This window comes from Drosophila elegans, unplaced genomic scaffold (genome assembly GCF_018152505.1).
Source record: "Drosophila elegans isolate 14027-0461.03 unplaced genomic scaffold, ASM1815250v1 contig_149, whole genome shotgun sequence".
Classification (NCBI taxonomy): Eukaryota; Metazoa; Arthropoda; class Insecta; order Diptera; family Drosophilidae; genus Drosophila; species Drosophila elegans.
In genome coordinates this window covers 14,280,992-14,304,803 of record NW_024545513.1, presented here as the reverse complement: position 1 = coordinate 14,304,803, position 23,812 = coordinate 14,280,992, and the positions used below count along the sequence as shown (strand labels likewise).

Here is a 23,812-nt window from a genome sequence, read left to right as displayed (position 1 = left end):
TATTTATTTATATAGGCGTAAAACTTAGTTAAAACTTAGTTATAGCTAAGAGAGCATTGAAACTTAGTTTGTATTTTAATTATCTTTTTATAAATGCGAGTGCTGTTGTTGAGTGTTTTTGGTATGTGGTGGTGTGTGGAGCGTCTTCCACGGCTGAAGTTCCGATTTTTGCTGGTCATTTTTAATTTTTCCTTCGTTCCAATCCAATTATTTAATGATCACTTCAACTGTGAAAGCGTTTTGCCTGCAATATTGCCAATTTTCAGGTGGGTAGAGGTTAGAGCTGACAAAACATCGATACTAGTTGATAGTGTCATTAAAATTATCGACAATATCAACCATAACGTTGATCGTTAAGGTCTTCAAAATTAATATGAACTACGAAACATTTTAAGATTAGAATACTCGTATTTTGAAGAATATGAATATCATAACAAAGCCATAGAGGATTGGTTATTAACAACCAAATCATGTGCATTTAATTCACAAGCGATTCTATGATTTATCGATGTTTTGCCTGCTCAAGTTTAGGTGTATGTGAGTTTAGATATTTGAGGAAAAAAAGAAAACAAATTTTTGTGTTTTAGTTTTTTGTGTTTTTTTCTTTTTTTTTGCATAGTTTTTGGAATAAGTCACACATTTATTTAATAATAAATATATATTTTTAGTTGTAGCTATGTTTTTTTTTGTTTGGTTTTTTGTTTGGTTTTACTTGGTTTCATTTAATAAGTTATAATAATTATAAAAATGGAATAATAAGTAGGCGTAATAATATATAATTTAATATAATATAATAAGTTTTCTTGGTTTCATTTACTTTGGTTTGCACTTGACGAATACGAATACGAATCTTAGACGACGAAAAAAAGGTAATTAAATCTGGTTACATATATATAATAATGGTTACGAGTGAGTGTGTGGGGGTGCTGGTTTTTTGGAGTTTTTTGGGGTTTTGTTGTTACGTTTGAAGAATATGTCGCGGCTTTATCTTCGATTTTCGATTTTCGTTTCGTCTTTGAGTGTAAATCATGGCGAATCGAATTAAATATAAGAGCTGAATAGCACTAGAAGTAATGTAATGTAAGGTAAGGTTTGCAAATCGAACACAAAATACAATACAATACAATATATTTATGCATATTCATTATAATAAGTACTTAGGTAAGCTGAGAGAGTAATGTTGGTAAATCTTAAATCAATAGACATTAAATCATTTGGTTAGCTTGTTTAAATACTCTGTTTAATTGAATATAATCGAATTAAATTACATATACATAAGTTAAAAAAAATAGTTACTATATATTGCGACTTAGATCATTTTCATTCATATTTTTGCGGTTTTTTATTCTTTATTTTTCGTTTTTTGTTTTGTTTTTCCTTTGACCTTATTATTTTCATTTGTCAATTTATAGACAGTTGTCTTGTTCATCTTTTTTTCTAAAGTTTGCCTTAGTTTCTGTGTTGTGTTTTTTGGTTGCCTCATTCAAGCTTTGTTTTGTTTTTTTTTTTTTTGTTTTTGTTTTGGTTGCTTGGTTTAGTTAATAGAACTAAATTATAGAGATGGAAATAAATCAATTTTCACTAAGATTTCATTAGAATTACAATCATAATAATTTCGTTTAGCGTACAAATTAAATGATAGACATCATAATTCGCGCTAGTTTTCGCACAATTTCGACTACACTGTCTCTTATCAGATCAAATAGTCAAATATTCAAATATTCCAATATTCCAATATTCAAATATTCAAATAGTCAATAGTCTAGGTTCGTCAAATCAAACAGATCGTGGAGTATTGGAAAGGTCTAGGTTTAGCCCAAAATGGCGGGTTCGCCTAAGTGGTCTTGGTCTTGTTAGTCTTAAAGCTGACCTGGAGCACCCGATTTCCCAGGGTGTATCCGTTCAGCGACTGGATGGCCACTACGGCCTCATCGTAGTTGGTCATGGTCACGAACCCGAATCCCTTGCACTTGCTGGTCTGCAGATCGCGGATCACCTTCACCGATTGTACGGCACCGAAGGGTCCGAATAGCTGCCACAGAACGTTCTCCTCGGTTTCCGGGGCCAGGTTGTATACGAATATGCACCATCCGGATCCGGTCATCGCATTTCCGGGCAAAATCGAGTTGGCCAGTAGGTCGCCAGCCAGCGGTGAGTACCTAAAGTGGAGTTGCGATTCAAGCCGGCGGTGAGATAAACAAATTAAATTAGTTAATTGTGTATGTTGCGAAGTGCAGTTTACATCAATATTCATTTTAGGTACTCTCCTAAGCCGTTCTTAACACTTAACCAAATGGATTTAGATCGTTCGATCTCTGGGTTTTCAAGGCACATGCTGAGAAACAACGAAAATGGGCCTATTCATAGTTTGTTGATAAGTTTTTTGATAATAAAAATATATAAAAAAGTAAGTACTTGTTTACGTTAATGATTTGGGTACCTCCCTAGGCCACACCTTACATGCTGATTAACAAAGGTTGAAATACCTATCCATTTCAGTTTTCTAGGCCCTTTAGTTTTGTAACTTTTTTTTTTAACTTCACATTAACAAATTTGTAGTTACTTCTGTATTTTGTATACATTTTTCTATTTTAAATTGTGTTTGTTTGATGGTAACACTGAGACTCGAATGATACTATTAAAAGTTATATGTTTATAAATTTTAAATCTATTTTTGATTAAAATACCACCAATAAATTAAATTAAAAAAATATTACGCCCAATTTATTATTAGTCCAATCTTAAGCTCATCGGTTCAGTAATCTCTAGCCATTTTGATATTGGTTCATTATTATATTCGGAAAAAATAAAAATCCGGATATTAAACTGAACAACATACTGGAATCAAAGGTAACTCTCACATGCAAACGAAAAAAAATAAAAAGCCAAAGCGGTGTAGCAAATATAACTAAATGAAATACGTAATTGAAATATATACAAACGTTGTATATAAGTATCAACATTATTGCTAGACATTTATATAGATATTTGAATATATTTTTTCTATTTTCAGCCAAATAAATAAATTAACAAAATAACAATTTGCACAATTAGCGTGAAAAGATCAAGATCAATATGTTCACCTTCGTAGGCCCTTGTTAATCGCTAACATGGGACTCTTTCCAATGCTAAAAATGATGATAAAATGTATTTTGTAAAGACAAAGAAAGAAAGAAAAAATGGAGCAACAAAATGGTTTATATAATCAATACAAATTAATTAGTCAACGAAATTGCAAAAACATACGTACATACCAAAAAAAAATTAAGAAGTTATTTTACGTTAACTTAACCTTGAATTAAGTTTAATGAAAAAATGTAAATGTATCCCCAGGATTCGATACGAATTTTAATGGATAGGGGTAATGGAATCGGAAATGCAATCGGACCAAAATTCCTTCAATCCTTAAATACACTATGTGCATATAAATATAAATAATCACCAATATTATATACTCAGTATACATGCTCACAATAATGTGAGCATTAATCCTGAGCCTCAAAAACGGTTTGTTTCCCTATCAAAGTATCTTTAGCTAAAGATCTTGGGATGATTTAATGCGAACCTTATGCGACCGGCGGAGGGCAGAGCTCCGGCCAAACGTCTGGTGGCCGCTGCCGCCTGGGGTGTCAAGTAGGCGGTGAGGGGCGGGGCGATCTGGGCCTTGGCGCTATTGCTCGGATTATTGGCGAACTTAACGGTGATCGGCTCGGCATATCCCTTCGGGGTCTTGCCATTCAGCTCCTGGATGGCCCGCTCGGCTTCGTTGCGCTGATCGAAACGTATAAAACCGACGCCCTTCGATAGACCTACAAAATAACAGAATTAGTATACATTATGATAACATTTATTATACATTAAAATAATTTTCCTATTATCTATTTTTATATATTTTAAATTTAATTGGTGCAAGAAAAACAACAAATCAATTATGTTTCTTGCAATTATTACAATATATATATATATATTTTAAAAAAAAGTCCAGCATAACTTGAATAGCTGGAATAGTTAATTTAATCAAAGGATTATATTTCAAGATATAAAAATCATCATCTCATTGTAGGCGATTTTAAATATGTATTATGAAATTGAATTGTGATTTATTTTTAAACTTTAAACAATCTTATAAGAGTTGCAAAACCAACTCCAATTAGTGTTATCCCAAACAACAAATTTATCGACAAAGTCTTATAATTTTCATCATATCCATCCTTCAACCAAAACTCACCAGAAATATTATCACAGAGTATACGAGATGTAATTATTTTGCCGAACGAAGCAAACATCCCCTCCAAGTCTGGTTGTGATAGATTTTTCGGAAGACCCGATACATATAAATTAGCACCCTTAATAGATTCTGAGCTTGGACGGGCGTATGATACTTTAATAACCTTATTCTGCAAACGCAGACCGTTCAGGGTGTTCACAGCCTTCTCAGCATCCTCGGCCCTTACGTAATTAACAAAGCCATAGCCCAGGCTCTGACCTATATCGAATCGGAAAAAATGGCAGTGGTTACAAATATTATACATAATAATAAAAGACATTTAGGCGGTAAACTTACCTTGCTGCAGTGCCGGGTTGAGAGCGGTCAACGATGCTGGCAAGACTGGAAGTAAATTGTGCCAATGTTAGTTTAGATATTAATATAGTCACTAGATAAAAAATGACAGCTAAAGAATAAGATATAAGTAAGAACAATAACATGCTTGGTATTATTTTAAAGTTTTACTAACTTTTAAAAAGGCGAAGAAAAAAGATATTTAATTTGAACTGATAATTAAATATGCAAAGAGGTTTTATAAATATGAATAAATTTTTAACACAAATTCAGAAGTTTAGAATTTTTGTAGTCTTAACTAATATTAAAATGATGAGCTCCAAAAATGTCGAACACAGTAAAAGGTTTGAAGAGTAAAATAGTAGAAGAATTGGTCAATATTTACCCAAATTACCTGAGACTTTATCACGCACCAGTTTGCAACTCTCGAGCTCACCGATGCTGGAGAAGAGCGATCGCATCTCCTCCTGCGTCATGGTTTGCGGCAGATAGTTGACGATCAAATTGGTGCGCGACTCATCATTGCTGCCGTCCACGGAGCCATTGGCACTGCCGTTCTTCACTATGTCCATGGCGTTGGTCATCCTGATCCTGATCCTGCCCTGATTTAGTCCTTTCGGTTAGTCCTAGTTAATCTCACTATCTCACTGCTTGGTTGGTTGCTTTTCGCTTACAAGTTAGGGCTGCTCGTTATGGGTAGTGTTTTGGTTTTTAGCTTTTAGTTTTTGGATTTTGGGGTTTTAGTTGCGACTGCGCTTTGCACAAGTCCCGCGTTTTAGCCGCTGCTTTTATATATATCGGTTTTTGGGGGTTTTTAGATCAACTACGATCGCGAAAAAAATGTATTTGCTTTTTAAGTTTATGTTTAGAGCGTTTGTCTGTCTAAAACTTTTAAAATTTAATTTATTCTTGAATTAGGTTTTACTTTGATTTGTTTTGTTTTGTTTTTTTTTTTTTGTGTTTTGTTTTCGTTTAGATAAAAGAGTAAATTTTGCTAAATGTGTTTACTTCTTCTTTTTTGCTTCTTCGAATTTTAAAGGTTATTATGATCTTTAGTTGTAGTTTTTTTAGTTTTATTTTTCGTTTTCTTTGTTATTTTTTATAAAATTGCAAAAATGCAAAAAGATAGCAATAATTTGGTTTTTCCCTTTTATTATACTTTTACTAAATTTGCGCTGGTTTTTTTGGTTTTATTTGACTGGAACTTAGCTTTGGTTTTGAAATATACATTCATATATCGTATATATATAGTTAGTTGTGTTATCCGTTATCCTCTTGTATATATATACCGCTTGAATATGATTATTCGTTTATGTTTGCTTTAAATTAATAGTAGTTGGTTTTATTTGGTGGTGTTTGGTTTTTGTTTACTTCTCCTCCTATTTATTCTTGCCTCGTTTGTTTGCCTTCTCGTCTGCGGTTAAAAAATCTACCTCTTTTCCGGTGATCCGTATCTTTTCTTTGATAAATGATGGCTGTTCGATTGCTCGCTCGTTTTCACTCAATCTGCAAAAAAAAAGAGGACGAGGTATTGTTATGTTAACAAATAATGTATTTGTAAATATATAAATTTTAACTAAGTGCCATATTTTTCATAAACAAAATAATAATTTTTAAAAAACAAAATAATTTTATGATAATGCCAACAGTCATGGATTTTGTTTGAACAAGTTGTTCAAACAACTAAAATCATTGTAATCATAAGAAAGCTGTAACCAAGTGTTGTCTTAATTAAACCATTGTTTTAACCATTTAGCCATTACATTAGCTACCCATGTATGGAGGGACAATATGTTTAGCTCATTTCGATCGACTTCACACACACAATTCCTTAATTTAGCTGCTTACTTTGACAATATCTTTTAATGGTAAAAGCACTAGCTCTTTAGCAATTTTTAATTGAAAAACCTATTCGAATGCTGTCTCATTTTCGCGAGCCATACAATTTGCCAATATGGGTGCTCTTCCGATGAAAAGTGCCCGATAAGCGCGTTTCACACACGACTTGGCAAGGAATCCGAGAGACTACTGTCACCACCACAGCAGCACTACAGTGAGCACCATTAGTAAGCACCACCGCCCCCACGCCTGAACTAATGAATTCCATGGACAAGGGTAAGTCAACGCCGAAATCTGTTTATCAAACAACAAAGCGACTCGGCTGGAGTTTTTTTCACCGCTTTTTGTCAGCGCAAAGTACTCGCCTAATGGCTTGGAATTTAATTAAATCGCTGTAGGTAGATGCGATATATGAATCCCATGTGTAATGTCACGATATATGATATGAATCGAAAGATGCTAACCCTGCATAATGGTCATTTATTGCTCCCTCCACAATATTCGGAAGGGAACAATGGAACGATTCGCAAGGCAATACGCCAGAAACCAAATCGCATTAAAAAAATACGTGTCAAATGGTAACTTGTGTTTATTACAAAACAGGGGAAATTCCCAGCACGTTATCATCCATGGCAGTTTTTCTTTGAACTTCGATAAAATCACATTTGTATCGGAGATTAAAGCTTGAATTTCGTTGGACTCAAACAAATAATATGGAAATTGTTATTTTGTATTATTAAGCAAATAATAATCTTGAAAGATTACTTTTATTAAGATTTGCCATTTATTGAAGTAAAAAACTTTTAGCGAACAAATTTTTTACTTCAAATAAAACAATATTTTACAAATAAAATAAACTCTTAAAATAATAAAATATATATATTTATGCTTTTATTATATATATATAAATATTGAATTTCCAAGCTCATATCCTTGTGGCTTAAATACTTTTGTTTCCAATTGGAATTTCTTTAGGGGTTGAAAGAGCAAAAAAGGACTTCCTAGATCCTGGCCTCCGGCATCTGTGTGTGCGTGTTTGTGAAAGGACTGCATTGAAAATAGGGTAAAAACCTGACGCGAAAAACAAACAAACGGGCCGCATGTCCTGCCATATAATGTCCTGTCCTGTCCGGGGTCGTTGAACCCCCGTGTGCCTGTGTTTGGGTTTTCTAGTTTTCAGCCCGTGTCTTTTCCACATTTCCCACACCCGTGTTTATTTGCCCTTTTTCGCTCCGTGCAAGGATCGTGGCACGTTAAATGAGGTTTGGGGGTCCCAACAGCTGTTACTGCGTTCGTTGAACCCAGTAAAAGGTGCAACACTGGGTTAAAAACCAAATGCACTGAGCGAAAAAGATGCAATAATTAAATGATATATGTTTAGTTGGGGACCTATAAAGGTTCATATTCATATATAAAATATTTTTCTATTATTTGATATAATGATGCATAACCCATTTTCTTAAAAAAATTAAAATTCTCACCAAAGAAATTAAAATGGATAATTCAATTTACTGATAAGTGTGAAGTGATTACACTAACATATCCTACCCATCGAATACTTGATAACATTATTTTTGATTATTTTAAATAATCTGCTCTTTTCATAAAATCTGCTCTATTCTTTGTATATAAAATAATATTTTTTTTTTTAAATTGGAGATAATTTTTTTTACATATGCAAAATCAATACTTATAAAATGTCATTCCCTTTTTTGCAGTGTATTAAGGTTAGGCGCGAGATGAAAAGAGCACTGCACAAAAGGCATGGCGAACAAAAGGAAGTGCAGTGCAAATGCAACGGGGCGACTCCTCGCCCACAAGGATGCAGGATTCGAGCCGGGGACATCCTTTAATTGCACAGCATGGCGTGACACTGGATAAAGCAAACGTCCCCCTTAACCCCCCACTGCCCTCAGCCATGGACGTGTGTGAAAAGATGACGGCGGTGGAGAAGCGTGTAAACGTGTAATTGACACTTTTGCGCCGATATCTGTGACCTCATTTGCGAATGTATGTCGGTTGGCATTTGTCGAGGGCCTTGAGGAGGGTCAGGATACACACATGACTCCTCAAGTCCCTGGAAAGGAACGGGAAAGTCCTTAAGCGGAATTTGTTTAAGACTAATGGGCGCTTCAAAGCGATGAACTTTTTTAACATTTTAAAAGGCATTTTCTAAAAGCTCAATGAGTGTTGAGAAACTGTTTAAGTTTTTTAAAGAAAAACACTTCTAGATAGCACATGTTTTTCTTATTTGTATTTATTTAAATTTCCCAATTGGATATATTATAATGTTTATATAGTTTTGCTTTAATATTAAATATCCTTTAATAAGTTTTTTTTTTAGACCGTACAGGTTATTTATTTTTTATGGCTTTTACTCAATTTCAAAGTCAAGTTTTTAATGTTTTATAGCACAGTTCTTGTATGCAAGTACTATAAAAGCATTATAAATAATTAAAAAATATTTAGAAGGCTACACTTTTGAAAGACGTTGGAAATTATTTATACTCATTCAAAAAAATTCTAAAATTGTTATTTAGCTGTTAGACCTAAGTTATTTTTCAGCAAAACGAGAACCAACTGAAAACAAGCAAAATAATATAATTAGATATATTATATTAGGTAGCTTTATTAATATTATTTTAGATTACATTTGATATGTGACATTTCCCCCTCACTTGTTTGCGGAACCTAATATATACTTTAAGTTTCTTTAGCGGGTAGAGCTTGTATTATTTTGCAGCGCAACGAGAACCAAAAGAAACAAAATAAAAGCTGTCATGGAAATTTACAATGGCGCCCCCCTTATCGATTTATTTTGGCAGGCGTTTGGGTAAGAATTAAATATAGATGGCTGGATAAACTTGATTAGATCATGGCATTACCACTTACGTGCTTCGGTGGCAGTACAAAATCGTGAAATTCTGCGAGCGAGTTGCGTTTGAGAAGTACCACTGTCATACAGTGGTGCGTGTGGAGGGAGGGGAGTTGGATAAACTGACTGACTGACTATATAATAGATGTATATTGATTGCACAAAAACTTTCTTTCGCGTCGACTCGCTCGCTCTTTCTCTTTGGCCTGCACGCTCCTTTGTCCAACGATTTCCTGGCTAAATAGTATATATATATATATACATATATATGGCCGATGGGATCTGGCGTAGTTTATAGTAGACACTCGAGGCACAAACTCGAAAAAAAATGCGAAAGAAAATTTAGATTTGACTAGGGTCTGTGTGTAATAACAATTGCAATTCTGCCAAGTGCTCAGCGACTTTTCCAAGTGTTCTATAGAGATATTGCACGATTATCGAAGTCGAGTCCCGGTAATTGCACAGCGTATTGCTTTGTTTAGTTTCTAGTTTTTGGTTTCTAGTTGTTAGTTTTGGGTAAAAAACCGAGAACACAACAAATTCGTAACTTAATATACATATATAGAAGTATATATACAACACAAAAACCGGTGCAGAGGAGTAAAAAATTATAAATGAATGTTCTCGAACGAGAAACACAACCGAATGGAATCAAAACCGAACGAAAGCAACGAACGAACACGTACGACTGAATCGAATAGAGGAATACAGCGCCAGGACTTGGGCCTTAGACCGATATCTCTATATATATATATGTGAATCTACACATATATCCTAGCTGAGCTGGCCGTATCCTTGCATTCTTGTCGCCGGCCCCCAAAAGCGGCAATATGCGCAACAAGGACGGAGCGATCCGGCGGAACGAAAGAGAGCGAAAGCCGCTACCACCACCGAGTATCCTTGCACCAGTATCTCCCTCTCGCTATCCCTTTCCCTCTCTTTCTAAAGTCATGCCGGTACACACCCTTTTTGGGAGAGCGGCATGAGAGAGCGCACACAGAAACCGAAAAAAAGAGAGAGCGGCAAATGTTGGGTGGGTTGCAAATAGACGAGGTGAGGAAACAAGAGTCCTTGCACTTAAAAAAAATTTGCCGACGCTACACGACAGAAATTTCGGAAAGGAAATTAATCTAGATATTACAAAATTTAAGAAGTACATTCCTATCACTCATTTGAGTTATGCAACTCATTTTTTATAAAATATTACTATAGTCCACATATTTCTACTTTTGGGATCTCAATGAGCTGACTAGTGTTATTTCTCTTAGATCTGATAAGCAAAGAAAATTACCAAGAATTTGTCTACGTGTACTTTCAGTTGTTGGAGTGAGCAGGAGTCCGAGAACTTGACTCGATGTGAATGATGCAAATTATATCAGACTAAGATAATGGGACAGGGCCCTCCCTCTACGAAAAAAAAACTCGAGCAATGTTTTTGTCTGAGCTTGAATGAAAACAGGAAAAAAATAAAGGGATTTAATGGTCATAAATACGGAGCTTTGAAATATTTTAGAGAAAAGCTAACGGTTAACGCACCTAAAATCGCATTTATAACAAAATATATAAATTATCTGTTCATATTTATACATACGAATGATTTGATAAAACATTCTCTGTCATAAGCACAAAAGCATTTTTTTTTTAAGTAATACATTTAAAAATTATCATAAAGAGTATTTCATTGTCTTCTTTTTTCACCTAATGTGGCATATTCGCTTACTTTCAAGGAAAAATAAGTGGAAATAAGAAAAATAAGACCATTAGAGTTTTTAAGATATAAATTACTTTTTTTTAATAGTAAAGGTAAATTTAGAGAACTGATAACAGTTAATAATTTTAACCATTTAAGTATTATTTTTATATTTAAGGATTTTTTAGGATTTAATAAAAAACATTTATGGATAAATTCTGGAAAAACAGACTCAGACAGGCGAACAAGTTTTTCCCTCCTGCTGGGCTTTTATTTCCCACCCGACTTACTTCTTTTTTTTGTATAAAGAGAGATGCAGCGGGAGAATGTGAGATAAAGGGAGAGTGAGAAAAGAACTGTGGAAGGGGAAGTGAAGGGGGATGAGAGAACTTTTACGGGGGTTGAGGTGAGGCTGAAAAAAAAGGGAGAGCACCTTGCAGGCTAGGAATATTAATCAGGCGCACACAGACATACACTTGCCCCACACGCATACACACACAGAATCCTTTGCACACACAGCATCTCTCTCACGCACACAAGCACATACGAAAATTCCTCTCACACACACAGCTTCCGTGTTATAAATAATGAAATTTCAACATTTTGCTTGACAACAGCAAAGGGAGTTTTTTTTGGGGGGGGAGGTTTTGGGCAGAGAGTGGGTGCTTTTGGGTGGTGAGTGGGTGGTGAGTGGGTGGTGAGTGGGTGGTGGGGTGGTTGGGTGGCTGCGAGATTGTCCTTTCGCTCGAGTTGCAACCGTTAGCTCTTTTTTTAAGGACTTTGTGTACTTTTTCGCCATGTTCCTAATTTTCTTTGAATTTCCTTTGGCTTACGTTTTTTCTTTTACTTTTATTTCTTTTTTTTTTTATACATAGGCTCTTGAAGATAATTCTGTTTATCCTTTGACCCAATTCGTTTAATTTGATGGGAGCTGATGATGATGTTGTTGCTTTACTTTTTGCGTTCGTTATTCTTATTCTTTTATTTTTTGCTAGCCAGAGATAAACGGTTTCCCAGTTGAGTTGGGGAAATTATAAGTGGGCGCTGGGGCGTGGCGTAGGCTTGGTATTTTCTCACTGATTATTTTTGAAAGGAAAAATATATCAAACGACATTAAGGTTAATCCATTTAAAATGCATTTATTGCGCTTATGCAAAACAGCAAAAAGCTTCTTGAAACTAAACAAATTTTGTTTTTAAATTATAGCTACAGTTTTTTCTATATCCTTGTTCTAATACTATTTTTAATACTTAACATAAAAATTAAATGCTCACTTATTGTACACAGTTTTATACTTTAAAACCTTAAAACAAATGTAATATTCCTTGGATAAATTTTATGATATGTGATTATAAACGATATTTAAAAAAAACTATTATTTTTTTATATCATCATTTTTTATTGATTTTGTTGGAGAAATTTAACGACAAAATGAAAAGAGTACAACATAAAATAAAAATCTTTTTAATTCTTAAACTAATTGAAGGTAAGGCAAGGTAAAGTTAGCTCCCTAATCCTATTTTTAGCTGTCCACATAATTCAAAGACGAAGCGAAACGCAGGTCAGCCCTTTGTTTTGAAAATGTGGACATATGTCTTAATTTTCGTAAAACATTTTCCAATTCTAAAGTATACAAGGATGTGTCAAAATGTTGTAAAACTTTCGGACAGCTCGCCTCGAACCTGAAGAACCCGTTTTCGAAGGGAAAGCTAACCCGTTCCCCGAGACAATAGTAAAATAACAAAAACCGAAACAGAACCAGAACCAATCGATTTGCATTTTCCCGCTTCCCAAGTTATGTAACACTTTCGTAAGGGAAACAGAATAAAAGGGGGAGGTCCCACCACCACAGCTTTGCACCACCACCGATGTGATCGAGCATCATTATCCTTGCAGCTGCTGTTCAAAAGGATCTTGAACTTTGGTTCAGTTCGCTGCAATTTATAGCTCCTGCGACTTATTGACATTATTGTGATTTTGCAGGGGTTTTTCCGTCTAGAATTTCGCACATTTTCCTATAGTGGAACATCAGTTTTGATTTGGCACACACATGCAACGAAGCACTGAGAAAATGGTCGTGTAATCCCGGTGTGTAAGCCTCAAAGAGGGTGGTTTCGATTTGTAGCTGGAGAAACGTTTTTCCAAGCTGGGGGGAAATGGATTTTCACAGGCAATGGCTTAAGGAAAAATTATGAATTTTATTTTTCGCATGGAAGGGTCAATTTTTAAAAGACATGGATTTTCTTAACGTTTCTATAGCACAATAAAAACATTTTGTCTTTTATTTAATTTTAAATGTTTTGATAGAAAATAATTTTGTAAAGTTTTAAAAGTCTAAATTTATTAGCTATTTTAAGTTTAAGGTAGGATTTAGAAAAAGTTTATTGATAAATCATTTGTTGTATTTATCCATTTAAAATCCAATTAATTTAAAATGAGGAATATTCTTTGAAATTATTTTCATAATGAGTAAAATTATAAAAAATAAAAGCGTAATCCTTGAAACTAAAAGTATAAATTTAATGGAATGTCTGTGCTTATTTGTTTTTTAAATACTTAATCTCTGATATGTAAGCTTTAACCATATTGGATTTCCATGGGTTCCTACACTCGTTAGCCCCTTTGAAAGTGTTTTTGCTTTTATGTTGAAGTAGGGGCGCCACGCCCCTGGGCGCTGTATTTTCGATTGCCATCAAATTAATTTGCACCCCGAATTCGCTACAAATGATCGGCATTGTTGGACGGTTCAATGTACCCAGGCACTCAATTGGAATCGAGATTGGGATTGGAATCCGGCGATTTTTACCTCCGACCCTGATTGCAGCCAGGTGAAGTGGTTCGAAGCATCCAATTATGCAATGAATTGCAATTTCTTTACAATAGTTGTATATAGAAAAGAAAATTGTGCAATAAATAATCAATTATTTATTGCAGGTGTGTTTTCGACATGAATGCTCAGATTTTAGCTTTCACATAATAATTCAATAAGAATAAAGGTTTTGTGAAAGAAAAACTTGTTTGAAATGTTTTAAGCTACATTTATCTAGTTATATCGGAAAACGATATCATATAGCTGCCATAGGAACGATCGAATAATTTAGCTTCAATGTTTTCAAACATATACTAAAATAAATCAAAATTTTATGTTTTCAAGAATATTTCATTTCATTTGAACTTCGGCTTGCGAAGTTTGCTTCCGTTCTTGTTTAATTTAAGATTTGACTAGTTTTTGTAATTAGTTGGCAACATAAACAGTATTCAACCCTTGGCCAATGCTTCATTAGGCCACCACATGTGTGCGGCTTGTGTCAGGAACGCCATCTTTCATATCCCATATCCCATATATCCTATATGCGTGTCCATTATCCCGACAACAAGGGTGGCCGGAAAATGAGACGTTACCAAAACCACTCGTCTCATAATTGGACAAACGCCCAGTCTGGGGTTAATTAATGCAGCTAACGAGTTTAAACGAGAAAAATTCTCCTACCAAAAACAGAGTGCAGCGAAACAAAATTGAATACGTGGGTAGCAAAATAATAATAATTTATATACTTTTTATACTTTAATATCTTCACTGCAAGAATCAGATCCTAAATATTGAAAACCAAAAGAAAAAGTATATTTTAACTTTTTCAAAGGCTGCTGAGCATATTAACAAACTACATTTTATCTAAAAAACGCGATTATTTTGCAAAATAATAAATTCTAATTTGGACCTACGTTCGATTAAAAAAAATCGTGTTACGCCTCAAATTTGGCAATTCGTTAGCCGATCTCAAACTATATTTAGATATATATATATATATATATATATATATATTTGTTGTGTCTATGTATGTGGACCGTTTTGTCACCTGACCATTAAGAGATAAAAGGAGCAGGAAAAGCGCAGCAGCCCACCACCACAAGGATATCACAGGATAATACACGTACGGGCACCACCTGCATGCTGCCTCTCTCTTTCTCTCACACCCCCCTCTCTTTCTCTTCCCGTATCTCTCTATCTCTCTCTATCTCGCGTTTGTCTGTGAAGGATATTGAACTCTGACACAATGCTATATATACACGAACAACAATTGCCGGCCGGTGGCCAAGTGGTCCTGCATTCTGCACCACCCACTTGCACACTGAGAAAAATATTATGCTCTCGAAATCATTTTCGGTTTTATTAATGCAAGGCTTGTGATGCCACGTTTCTATACATTTTCAAGATCAAATTGTATCGCAATATCAATGGAAATTATTTATTTTTAATAAAATTTTATTCTAAGATTAATTTATACCTTCAAAATTTTAATAAAGAAATGCTCCTTTTTATATTATAATTTTTTTAGCTGCATTCAGCTCCAAGCCCATTCCTCTCTCGAATTCTCTTCATATTTTCCTCTCTCTTTTTAACCGTTATTCTCTCTCTTTCCGCCTGTATGTGTGACTGGAGGGTATGTGTATTTGTGGGGCGTTGTTTTGATTTTCCTAGATTGCGCAATCCAGCATTTTTTTTTATCCGAAACCAGGAAGCGAAATGCGAGAGAGAGCGCTCTCTACTGCGCATGTATGTGTGTGGTCGTGAGTATTTTGTGTGTGTGTGAGAGTGAGGGTGGGTGGGGCATTGGGTGGTTAAGTGGGTGGCTAAGTCCTGCGCACAAAGCGCGGAAATTGAATTTGCGGCAAAGAGGAACAGAAAATGTAGCAAAAAAAAAAACAAAAATAAAAGTTGCTCCATTGCATTCCATATATATACATGTGTGTATATCTGTGTGTGACTCTCTTTTTAGATTTATTTTCCTTTGTATGTGTAGCATAACGACCGGCTTTTGCTTTGGCTTTGTTATGCCGTTAGCACATAAAATGGTTTTTGATGTTTTTCCCTCCTCTTCTCTTTTTTAACATTTTTTTTTGCCATAAATTGCAACAGATATGTTTTTTTTGTGTATGTGTTAACATACCATAACAAATGGTATTAGTAAGTACATATCTATGTTCTTTGCAAAAAAAAAAAAGAAAAAAAAAAAACGAAAAAAGCTAAATCAGCTGAATAGTAATGAATTTAATTGTCCAGGCAGACATTAACAGCAAAGGGAGATTAGAAAGAGACAAATAATGCCAAATGGAAAGGGACAGAGCAGAGGGAAAGAGAGAGGTAGATGGAGCGAGAAGTGGGTGCTTGGCATTAATGTAACAAAAGCAAGAGAAATTAAAGCTTAATTTACATAATTGAGACCACCTTTAAAATTTGCGGGTGGAGCAACATTTCCGAGAAATTGATCAACACAAAATCCTGCTGGAAATAAAAATGAAATATTATGAACTTGGGCTAATAACTTTTTGATTCCCTTTTAACAATTTATTAATTTATTAAATCAATAGAAAAAATTACAAGGATAAGATTATTAAAACTTAATTATTTAGATATATACATATATTCCTGGCAATGTTTTTAAATTTACCCAATGATTTTTATTTATTTTTTGGTTGGTATTTGGTTTTTTGTTATATTTTTATAATATTTAAAAATGTTTAATGTATGAAAATATTATTTCTTGTATACGAAAGCAATTCAAGTTTTACTTCTAAAATTTATAATTTTCGGTAAGCTTATTTTTGTTGAGAAACTCAAAAGATCTCTGCTGTTATTTTATACATACAGAATGTACAAATTTGTAATTACTAGGAATCTCTTTTTTTTATAATGGACAGATGTTCCCGTCAACCAAGCTCTTAACAAACCATGTCTTAAAAACATTTACTAAATTGTGTGGCTCTACTGCAGCTGTGACCAGAATAAATAAAACTAGCATTTCCGCCAAGAAACTTGATCTTCCTGACTTTTTTTATGACTGGTCTGCTAATGCAGCATTTTTTCGTTAGAGATTACTTTAAGTAAACCTTATATAAATTTAAGTTTTTACCAACCACCCTCAAGTCCAAAAAAGAGACATGGAAGTTCCTTCACCCGCCCCCCAAACCAAATAAATACCGTTTCGGTGGTGGTGGTGGTGATGGCTTTTGTTTTTGTTGATGCTTGCCAACTTTAAAATTGCTTTTTACGCAGAGGAAAGGGCGGTGCAAAAAGAAAGCAAAAACTTTTCTAATTAATTGTTTAGCACTTCATATGTTTTGGGATAAAAAAAACCGCCGCCATTGCCTGTCAAAATAAGTGTAGGGATATATATGGCTCGGATAAGCGATTCTGTATTTGGTTTTTTACACATTTCGCTAGGTAACAGACTCAAAAAACTGGTCCCCGCCTGTATACACAACGCCTGATGCTGAAATCCCCAAAATATCCCTCCCAATTTAATCCAACCCCTTTTTTCGCTGCAACCGGATGCTGTCCATTTCAATTATCGTACGCGGGGCCCTCTGAAGTGGTGCTTGAATTTTGAATTTTTACATCCATTGTGTATACCGCTGGCTGATTCGTTGTTTGTCAGTTTGTGAATATTTGATGCTCCCAAACGGCATCACAAACAACGGCGGCATCGGACAAGAAAATGCTCTACCTGAACAGCTATACACTCAAAGAAAGGGATTCTCTTCATTAATTATTTTTTAAGTGTTTGTTATTAAGCTAAGCTTTATTAACATATACTAGTTGCAAAAACCATAAGCTAAAAAATGAACTAAACTAATAATAAGAAGGAATTAAAATGGATTTAAAATATCAATTATATACCCTTAGGTTATTTTTTGTAATGGTAACTCGGTGTTTCTTTGTGTGTAGCTCATCGTCCAAGCCCTGAAGCTTAGCGCCAATTGAAATATTTGTTTATGGATCTCCATGTGGTCGGATTGTTTTTTAACAACTTTTTTCGCCCGTCTGGTGGTGGTTCACTGCACTCTGTTTTTTTTAGCTAGCCGACTGCTGCACAGACAAAAATTAAGGATAATTTTATAAGTGACATAACACAGATACCGAAGTTATACTTCACGATTAGGGTAATCTAACATTGTTTGACAAATACTCTATTGATTTTTTTATATATATATAACATATTTATTATATATACAATATTATTTTTTCAGTGTATTAACTGGCCAGCGGTGTTTTTCGCGGTGGTTGCTAGGTTGGTGACGGTGGTTCGGTGGTGGAAAGCACGATTTTCCGAAGTGCACTTCAATTGCATTAATTAAAGAAAAGCAAAAGCGGCTGGCAAATAAACTTTATCCCCTTGCATACTTTTTTGGGCGGGGGCGCACATTCAAAACAACTTCTCAATTTCATTTGCAGACTCCGGGTTTCTGTGATGTGAAAATCCCTCTTGTTTGTTGTCAACCGAGGATTAGTTAAGTATTTTCTGTTTTGGGGATAATGCCTTTGGTAAAACAACACTGAAGTACTTCGGTTGTTCAGCAGCTTTAGAGTTTTAAAAAGTTCCTTTTAATAAAATATGTAACTTTCGAAATTCTGGACAAATAAAGTTGTTTTAGCACTTAAATGTAAGGGCTTGAAAGATTCATTACAAAAATTATAAGCAATTTGCTTTTACTTAATACAATAAAGAAAGTTACTTCTGAAGAGTAAACCTAAGTACACAAAATGTGTTTCCCAATTTTGAACTGATATTCAAAAGCCTAATTTTGTCATTAAAAACAATTTAATGGAATGTTTTATCTAAATTAAAAAAAAATACAAGTTTTAGTTCTCACTCTATTATTTTCTGTAAACGATATATTGACAAGAAAAATAAAAAATTGATTTGAACATTTTACAGCTTAAACTATACCTACCAGTAATTAATTTCTCATGCGCACAACATTCGGAAATTGATTTCACCCCCTTTCCCATGCAATATGTCCGCGAAAATTAATCATTTTCCGTAAAGTTTTTCCGCCTGCATTTGCTTGCCAGCTGTGTGTAATCTGTGCCATTTAACACTGCTGCATTTCGCTTTTCTCTGACTTTTCCTGGCAATTTCCCGCTGGGGAAAAGTGGGAGTCGAATGGCGGTGAAAACGCAGCGCATGCGTCATATTGATTTTGCTTCCGCTGGATTTTGTCGATTGCTGTTTCCGGCTCGAAACTTCAAAGGGAAGCGTCCAATTTGCCAAAATACAATATCCGAAAAGGCCAGCCATTGATTCCCAACACACATCAAGGAGTTTTCCTTTAATTTCCCATAACTTTTGACCTGCTCGAATGGCCTATGAAATTGAAATACGTTGCTCATACGCCATGTTGCATCCCGTGAAATTATCCAAACAACTTAAATAAGATTCTCCTTTTTAGAATGCAATTGAAAATAAGGCGAACTTTTAGTAAAATTTTCCATTCATTGTTGGACAAAGCGGTATTAATGAAAATGACAACTAATGAGAGGCAATGGGATTTCTCCACGGACGGAATGCAATTTACTATCGTCCGGGAATTGCATACAAATTTAATTGACCAAAGAACACAACAATAAGCCCTTAAGGAGCTCAAGGAAAATCGCAAATGGAAACGCAGGAAGCCAAAAACAAAAACAAAAGGGAAAATTGAGAGAGGAAAAAGAAATAAAAAAAACACAAACTGAAAAAGGGGTTCCGAGGATGCGAAGAAAACAGGAAAATAACTCTTTGGAAATTGAATTTCTTTCGCTGAAAGCCTTAATATTCTTGGACGTCGACGCGTTTTTGTTCGACGCAAAACTTCTAATAGAATTTCACTTTACTTCAGTGCAAGGCAGTGGGCGGTGGGTGTGTGGGCGTGGCAACGCGTTTTAATTTACAGAATCCGCAAAAGAAAACCGGGCAAAGAATAGGGCGCGCCAGATGGAAAAGGAAAATGAAAACTCATCTCAAGATTTTTCCCCAAGAAAAGTGAGCGTTGAATGGATTTTCTCTCTATTTTACTATGGAAGCAACAGAGTGAAAAGAGGGAATTCAATTTCTGACTAGAAAGAAAATCCTTTGGGCTACAAATGTGTGCATAAAACTACATACGCAGCTGCAGTGAAGTAAAATATATGCTAGATTATAAAATATAATAAAGAAAAAAGTAAGCAACTATTATTATTAAAAACTTTAAAATTATAATGTAATATTTTTAAGGTGATTTATAATTTGATACACATACATACATCATTGGACTTTAAGACATTATTATAAGCCTAAGACATTATTATAAGCCTAAACCTAAACCTATAAACCAATTAACCGATATTTCGAAAAAATTTATTAAAACTTAAATATTAAATTTAATTCTATAGAGTAAGAAAATAAATCACAAGAGTATCAAAATCATTTTTAAGTCCGGAATCCGAATGAATATATAAACGAAAGACTTCGTTCTTACATTGTATTGCATCCATTTAGACACATTTACAAATTATTTTAAAACCACACCGATTTTTGCTGCCTTCTATTTTGGTTGTTCTACTTGATTTTTGAGAGTATTTTATCAAGAGTCGCCATAATAATCTGGGGAACTTGTCTTAAAGCTGAATCCGTCTGTTGGAATCAGTCAGCTGAGGCAAATCCGATGGTGGGTGGCCGAACTTGTTGGCATGGGGATGCAAATACAGATGCTGGCGAATGGATGATGCTGGCGGGCAGTGGCGCTGGCATGGTGGTGCCCAACCACTGGTGGTGGCTCATGGCCAGTTCCATCTGTTCGAGGGTGGATGGACAAGAAAACTGCAGGCACTCGTCCAAAGTTGTGCCAGCATTTACATGTTCTCCATATGCCATACATATAACAAATGCTATATGCTCAAATGCTCGCAGAACGATAAACATAGACAGACAGAGTGAGACAGAGGCTGCATTCGCAATTATATATACGTATTAAATATGGATGCTGCAAAATATGCATTGTCAGTTGCCCAGTTGCCGTTTGTGATATAATCCAGCTCCACCCATCTCCAACCAACCACGAGCCCCAACTTATTTTAATTTATTGTCATCGCAAATGCCGAACGTATTTCGACCGCCCTCTCTAACATTTATATCTCGTTTGTCAACGAACAGTGAACTTTTTCACCAAAGTTGCATTAAAATAATTGATTTTTTACGAAGGGGGAATAAAAGTTACGATTGATGTCATTTGAGAATTCCTACATCAATTTTTTCAAATGTGGCTGATGTATAGATTGTTTTAAACATTGTTTTACAATCAATTATTTATTAAAAACAAATCAAAATGAATGTCTTGTAAAATGTAAAAATTATTATAACTGTTTTCGTTCTAAAGATAAGTCATAGAAATTTAAATTATATATGTAAAAAGCAAGTTACTAAATTTATTAATTAATTAATATTAAATTGAATAATTCGTTTTATATTCTCTTGGCATTTTAGGTGCGTTATTATTATTATTAATATAATTTACATATATCAAAGTTGAATACATATTTAAGGCACTTTTTTAGGTACAGAAAAAATAAGAAATGTTTTTATTTATTGAAAATCTTGAAACGTCTTAGAAAAATGAAAATATCAACATAAATTCAGCAACAATGCAAACTTGCTTGAAAGTTTGTTGATTAAAAATTGATTTTAAAACGAAATAATAGATTCAGTCAGTTACTCCTTTAAATTTAGAATAAGTTGACAATAATAAAACATAAGACATTCAACGACAACGTGACTGCCAATCGCGACTGAACAAATGCAATTTTCTCGATTAATTTGTGCCAATTTAAAAATCGATAAAAATGCAATGAAATCTGCGAGTGGGAAAATGGCGACGTGGCCATTATGTGATTGTTAGCCGAGGATGTGTGTGTGTGTGTGTGTGTGAGTGAGTGAGTGAGTGTGTGTGTATCTGTATGAACGCAATCATGGCTGCCGAGAGCGAGGGAGAGGGAATGATTGATTGAGTGGAGAAGGGGGGCAATCATCATCAATGAAACAACAATGCAATCAGCGAACACAATTAATGCACAAATTGCTTGTCGAAGAGCTCAAGTGTAAACAGCGATGTGAGCGAGTGAGAAAGCGATAGACGGACGACCACGAAAATGGGGAAAATTGCAATTGGAAATTTCGCAATTTTCGCAATTTCAATTATTTTGGGTCTATTGCATGGATAATCACCGATGACTTTTTCAATTAGCTTTATATAAGTATTTGACTACATTTAACTTATAGGTGCGAATACAAGAATTCTCAAATATCAATTTAAGAATTTATTGTTGGGTCTATTGTTAGACATTTAATTAGCATTCCATTTTACCATTCTACCGCCAACTTTAAGGCTCAAACATACAGATTCTTAAATTTAGGTACCACATAAAGTTTTGGTCTGAAACTTGGTTTCAGTTCTTAATAAGAACTATTTAATCAAAACTCACCTTATAGGTCGTTGTCCTTAACTGATATTTTCGGTTTTTATAAAATATCACTTTACAGCTGATCTCTGTCGATCTCGTTTTTCCTCTCGCCTTTTGTCCTAAATCCGCTTTTGCACTTTTTATCCTTCCTTATTTTCTCCCTTTTTTGTTTTTAGTATAAATTCTTGTAGCTCAACGTTGGATTTCTCATTTAGTTTTCGTTTATTCCGTTTTATTTATTATTTTTTGATTCATAGATTTGGCAAATATTTTGTTAACCGATTTGCTTAGTTTTTGTTATCATAGTTCTGTTGCAAGGTCTTTGTTTAAAAATATTTCGTCGTATTTTGAAATCGTTGGAAGTCCGTTTTTTTTTGTTCTTTTTCTTCGCTTGTTCTTGTATAAATATTTATTTCTTTTAGAAATTCAAGTCTTTATTTAAATATTACTTTTGTTTAACTTCTTTCTTTTATTTGTAAATATGTAAATTTATTTATTTGCGACAAAAAAACACTTGCTTATGGTATTTTTGTTAGTTAATATTGAGTTTGGTGTTGATGTTTTGATGGGGCCTTTCGATGCGCACTGCGCCTCTACCCAAAATTCTATAAATTCAGTATAAAACCTTGTGGTATATATGGTTCCTATAGGCTATAGATTGATTGGCTAGACACTCACCGACGAAGGTAATCAAATGTTTTCCGACTATATATTATATATGATTCTAGCTAGCGCACATTTACTCAAAACAAATTTATGTTTGAATAAAAATTAATTACAATATACTTATTTTTTTTGTATTATAATATGTTTTGCTGTGCGGGAGAATTGCTTTTCCCTAACGAATTTGGTCTTTTATCTTTGTATCAGTCAACAACACAAAAATTAATGAATTGGAAAAGTTTGATAATAGTTGTATGCAATTTCTTTTATATACGATTTTGTTTGAGATTTTTTAGCTTATTAATTTTGGCTTAAAGTTGATTGCTGCCAGCAGACTTTTGTGTTAATACGCTCCGAATTGGCTGCAATGAGAATAGAAGCGTTAAAATATGGTTAAAAGTAATTGTGGTTATTTTTTAGTATCTGAAAACTGGCTACAGGTAATTAGGTCGATGCCACACCCTTTCTACACGTACATACAAAATAGATACACTGAAAACAAAGTTATATCGGAAAAATGGTCTTAAATTTGCGAGCTTTAATTTTAGATCTTGTAAACTTAAAAAAATGTAAATAATTACCTGTATTTAAGGAAAGTTTTAGAAAATTTCGTTTCCAAATATGGAAAAAATTAAATAATACAATTTTCACCATTACACGCAATACTCAAATTTATATAAGCTAAATAAACTTAACAATTGCTAATGTTGATTTTGTTGATCTTAAAATTTTGATCTAAAATGTACTCTACGTTTATATAATTTAAGTAATATTTCTGAAACACTTGGTTAGTCTTAAAAAATGGTATTCATTTGGTATACTATTACCAAAATAAGCAAATAGTTACAGCCAATTTTTATTCAGGTTTGTGAATAATCTATAATTATTTTTTTTAATTACTGTTATTAATCTAAGGCTAATGTTTTC

At 34.1% G+C, this 23,812-nt stretch overlaps 1 protein-coding gene across 4 annotated transcripts; it reads right to left on the bottom strand.

The window, feature by feature from the left end:
- Positions 1-1,111: 1,111 nt before the first annotated feature.
- On the bottom strand, positions 1,112-22,642 carry LOC108150016 (ELAV-like protein 2). Of its 4 annotated transcripts, none has more exons than XM_041710697.1 (6): positions 22,244-22,642; positions 4,947-6,067; positions 4,565-4,609; positions 4,229-4,486; positions 3,566-3,809; positions 1,112-2,159 (listed from the first exon to the last, which is right to left on the bottom strand). In XM_041710697.1, exons 2-6 carry the CDS (start codon positions 5,143-5,145, stop codon positions 1,835-1,837), a joined length of 1,071 nt encoding a protein of 356 aa, XP_041566631.1. In that variant the 5' UTR covers positions 5,146-6,067; positions 22,244-22,642; the 3' UTR covers positions 1,112-1,834. The 4 variants fall into 4 exon arrangements, with proteins under 4 accessions (XP_041566631.1, XP_041566630.1, XP_017133457.1 ...); XM_041710696.1 differs by lacking the exon at positions 22,244-22,642 and adding an exon at positions 9,286-9,981; XM_017277968.2 differs by lacking the exon at positions 22,244-22,642 and adding an exon at positions 9,293-9,981.
- Positions 22,643-23,812: the final 1,170 nt, after the last annotated feature.